Source organism: Limanda limanda, chromosome 21, assembly GCF_963576545.1.
Source record: "Limanda limanda chromosome 21, fLimLim1.1, whole genome shotgun sequence".
NCBI classification, from domain to species: domain Eukaryota; kingdom Metazoa; phylum Chordata; class Actinopteri; order Pleuronectiformes; family Pleuronectidae; genus Limanda; species Limanda limanda.
Genome location: NC_083656.1, coordinates 1,565,140 through 1,568,366, shown reverse-complemented (window position 1 = coordinate 1,568,366; position 3,227 = coordinate 1,565,140). Strand labels below are relative to the sequence as shown.

At 41.8% G+C, this 3,227-nt stretch overlaps 1 protein-coding gene across 2 annotated transcripts in view; it reads right to left on the bottom strand.

Annotated features, from left to right (window-relative positions):
- Positions 1–206: 206 nt before the first annotated feature.
- The window catches only part of LOC133027791 (PDZ domain-containing protein 7-like), a 16,151-nt gene continuing 13,130 nt past the window's right edge, over positions 207–3,227 (bottom strand). For both annotated transcript variants that reach the window (XM_061094920.1, XM_061094919.1), the window contains 3 exons: positions 3,064–3,227; positions 1,602–1,702; positions 207–1,374 (listed from right to left, as the gene is read on the bottom strand). The exon at positions 3,064–3,227 is cut by the window's right edge and continues 430 nt beyond it. In XM_061094920.1, coding sequence (XP_060950903.1) covers positions 1,231–1,374; positions 1,602–1,702; positions 3,064–3,227 — 409 coding nt within the window. In that variant the 3' untranslated portion in view covers positions 207–1,230. The remainder of the gene's footprint in view (positions 1,375–1,601; positions 1,703–3,063) is intronic.

The window sequence follows — 3,227 nt, the reverse complement described above, 5'->3', positions numbered from 1 at the left end:
CCAAGATGGCTCCGGTGAGGGAGGGGATTGTCTCATTTCATAAAGATATATATATATATATATATTTAATAACGCTCTCTCCTTTTTCAAATTCAATCCTGGTAAGATCCTTGAAAAAAAACCTACTTAAATTGAATCCATGTTTCCAGTAAAACAAATATACGTGTAATAAATTAATACAACACCACGTCCACATAGACTTCAGCGAGAGGTGAATGTTTTATTTCACCAGATTAAATACACAATTCTGACTTTGTTGACCTGAGTTTTCACAGTGTGACGAAGTATTAAAACCATAATGAAGAGAACATCATTCAAAGACATCGAGAATAAGGTCCCAATCGATATATGAAGTCAAAATATGACAAAGTTAATTTGGTTACAAAAAAGTATTTTTACTTCTGAATTTCTATATTCTTGTAAATTAAGATTTACTTTCATGATAGTACGACTTTATTTGCGGAATATAACAACTTTATTCTTGAAATCTCAGATTTTTGGCCCCTTTAATTGGCTTTAATACTTTTTAAGTTTAGTCAAACTTCAGTATTTACAGTTGTATCTGGTGTGTAATCCTCCCCAATGGCAGTTTGGATTATTTAATAATGTATACAATGTTTTTTAAAGGTTTGTGTTCAAAAATATCCTTCACATCCTGCAGCACAGATGTTTCTGAGCAGCTCATGTCTGCCACCTAGAGGTCAAAGCTGTGCTTTCAGTCCACAGGGCTGTTAAAGGCACTCGGGCTACAGTTTGTCATCCTACATATTTAAAAAGTCCAGAGCACAGACGCACACTGCTGATCCATGACACGTCTACTTGTGTATCTTTCCATACACTGATGAATGTTAACACAACGTAAAAAGAAACCCTTCGTTGTGATAAACCGACGTAAAGGCATCAGGAGCATCTCTTCCTTCAGGATCGAGTCTTGTTCCTCCTCTGAATTCATCGGCTTAATTCTCCTTGTGTCCCATGAGCTGCTGCCTCAGCTCCTCTTCCACTCCTCAGCTCAGGAATCACCAGCATCTGTGGCGTCACTTTAACAAAACGCCATGACCCTGGTCCCTGGTCCCTGGTCCCTGGTCCCTGGTCCCTGGTCCCTGGTCCCTGGTCCCTGGTCCCTGGTCCCTGGTCCCTGGTCTCTTGTCTCTGCTCAGCGGCGTGTTCAAGTTTCCCGTGTCCCTCTGGGTTTGGATCTAAGTTCTCCATGTGCATCCCCGTCTCCTCTTAAACGGGTTTGGGGACTTTGACCACAAACACCATGGGGTCTTTGGCCTTGTTGCTGAAGGCTTTTCGGATGATGTCGACGGCGTGCGGATGTGTCACCGCGTGTAGGGAGACGCCGTCCACCGACACCAGCTCGAATCCAGCCTGGAGACACGAGACAGAGGCTCAGGTCAGAGGAGACGATGGAAGAGGGAAGCAGAGAGCCTGCAGGTCTCAGAAGAGGAATTCACTTCCCTCAAAATCTTTAGAAGGCATCACACAGTCTTCAGTTTAAATCACACAAGTCTTAATATATACGTTTATAACTTAAATGGCACGAAGCACAACACATTCCCCCCCCCCCCCCCCCCCCCCCGAGGCCGTGGAGTTACCTTGAGCACTTCACAGGTGGAGGCGGCTCCTCCAGGAAAGATCTTCTCGATCTTCACCACCGGCTGAATCTTGGACTCCATCCCTCCAGATATACTGATGCCTGCAGCGTCAACACAACAGCAGCGTCAACACAACAGCAGCGTCAACACAACAGCAGCGTCAACACAACAGCAGCGTCAACACAACAGCAGCGTCAACACCAGAGGTGTCAAAAGTATTCACATTCATTACTCAAGTAGAAGTATAGATACTAGGGTTTAAAAATACTTTTGTAGAAGTTGAAGTATCAACTCAAGCTTTTTACTTAAGTAAAAGTGTAAAAGTATTGGTTTCAAAACTACTTAAAGTATATAAGTAAAAGTAATGTAAGGGAAAAAAAAATTCCATTAAGGACAAACTCTTAAGCCGCGTCTCAGGGGCCTATAGTGCACTACCCCCCCTCCTCCAAAAAACACATTTTTCTAAAGGCCATTATGACTATAATGTTATATTAAAATGTTATGTTGAAAAATGTGGGATGCACTAGGCTACCTGTTTGAACTGCAAATATGCCCATTGAAAATTATACAATTTTATTACAATGAAACTACATATATTGTTGGAAGAGACCTTTGGACTCAACACTACCAATAATCAAACTTGACTATCTAGAGGAAGTAAAAGTCGTAACAAGGTTGTGTTGCCTTTTTTTGTGTGTGTTTTTGAACGATGACAAACCGGAATGAAAACAAGCCAAAATTAAATAGGAGTAACGAGGCTATTTTTTAAATGTAAGGAGTAGAAAGTACAGATATTTGCGTGAAAATGTAAGAAGTAGAAGTAAAAAGTCGTCTGAAAAATAAATACTCCAGTAAAGTATAGATACCCAACATTTCTACTTAAGTAAGTTAACGAAGTATTTGTACTTCGTTACTTGACACCTCTGGTCAACACAACAGCAGAGTCGGTCACGTGTTTTAGATTTTGTGGATCTACGGCACATTTGTACCGGTCACCTGGTTTGGTATGAAAACATTTGTTTGCTGTGCGAACTCAAGTATTGTATGTTTGTGTACATGTATTTTTCAGTTAAGAAAGGTAGACACTAAAGATGTACAAAACTGAAGTGCAATAATATAAGAGTGAAGACTATTGTGTACTTAATAAAGAGATCAGGGAGGTTAGTGTGTAGAATCTGTACCTCAGCTGAAAATATTCAATTTACTGCTCGTGTTTATAATAAAATCATTTTAGGTCAAATGTTAAACAGCCTGTTACCATCACAAACCAATATTTTTACTAAATACTTTCTATATCTTGAAGTCTCTAGACATATCTGTACTTCCTGTCACTGGCCAGAAATGAATCCAGAGGTGGTGGCGGTCTGGTATCAAGGTCCCGCCTTCCGCTGTCATGAAGGATCATGTTTATTTTTCATAAATGAAATGATGATGTGTGATCGTTGGACTTTGGCTCCGTTACCTAACGACTGTTTGGTCTTGGAGATGCTGACGGTTTGGAGGTCGTACTCCCGTCCGGCGTCCGGGCCGTGGCGTCCGTTCACCTGTTCGCTCACGACCTTCCGATCGGGACTCGAGCCGAACACCTGCGACAGCAGCGGCCGACTCCTGCGAGCGACGCCCTGC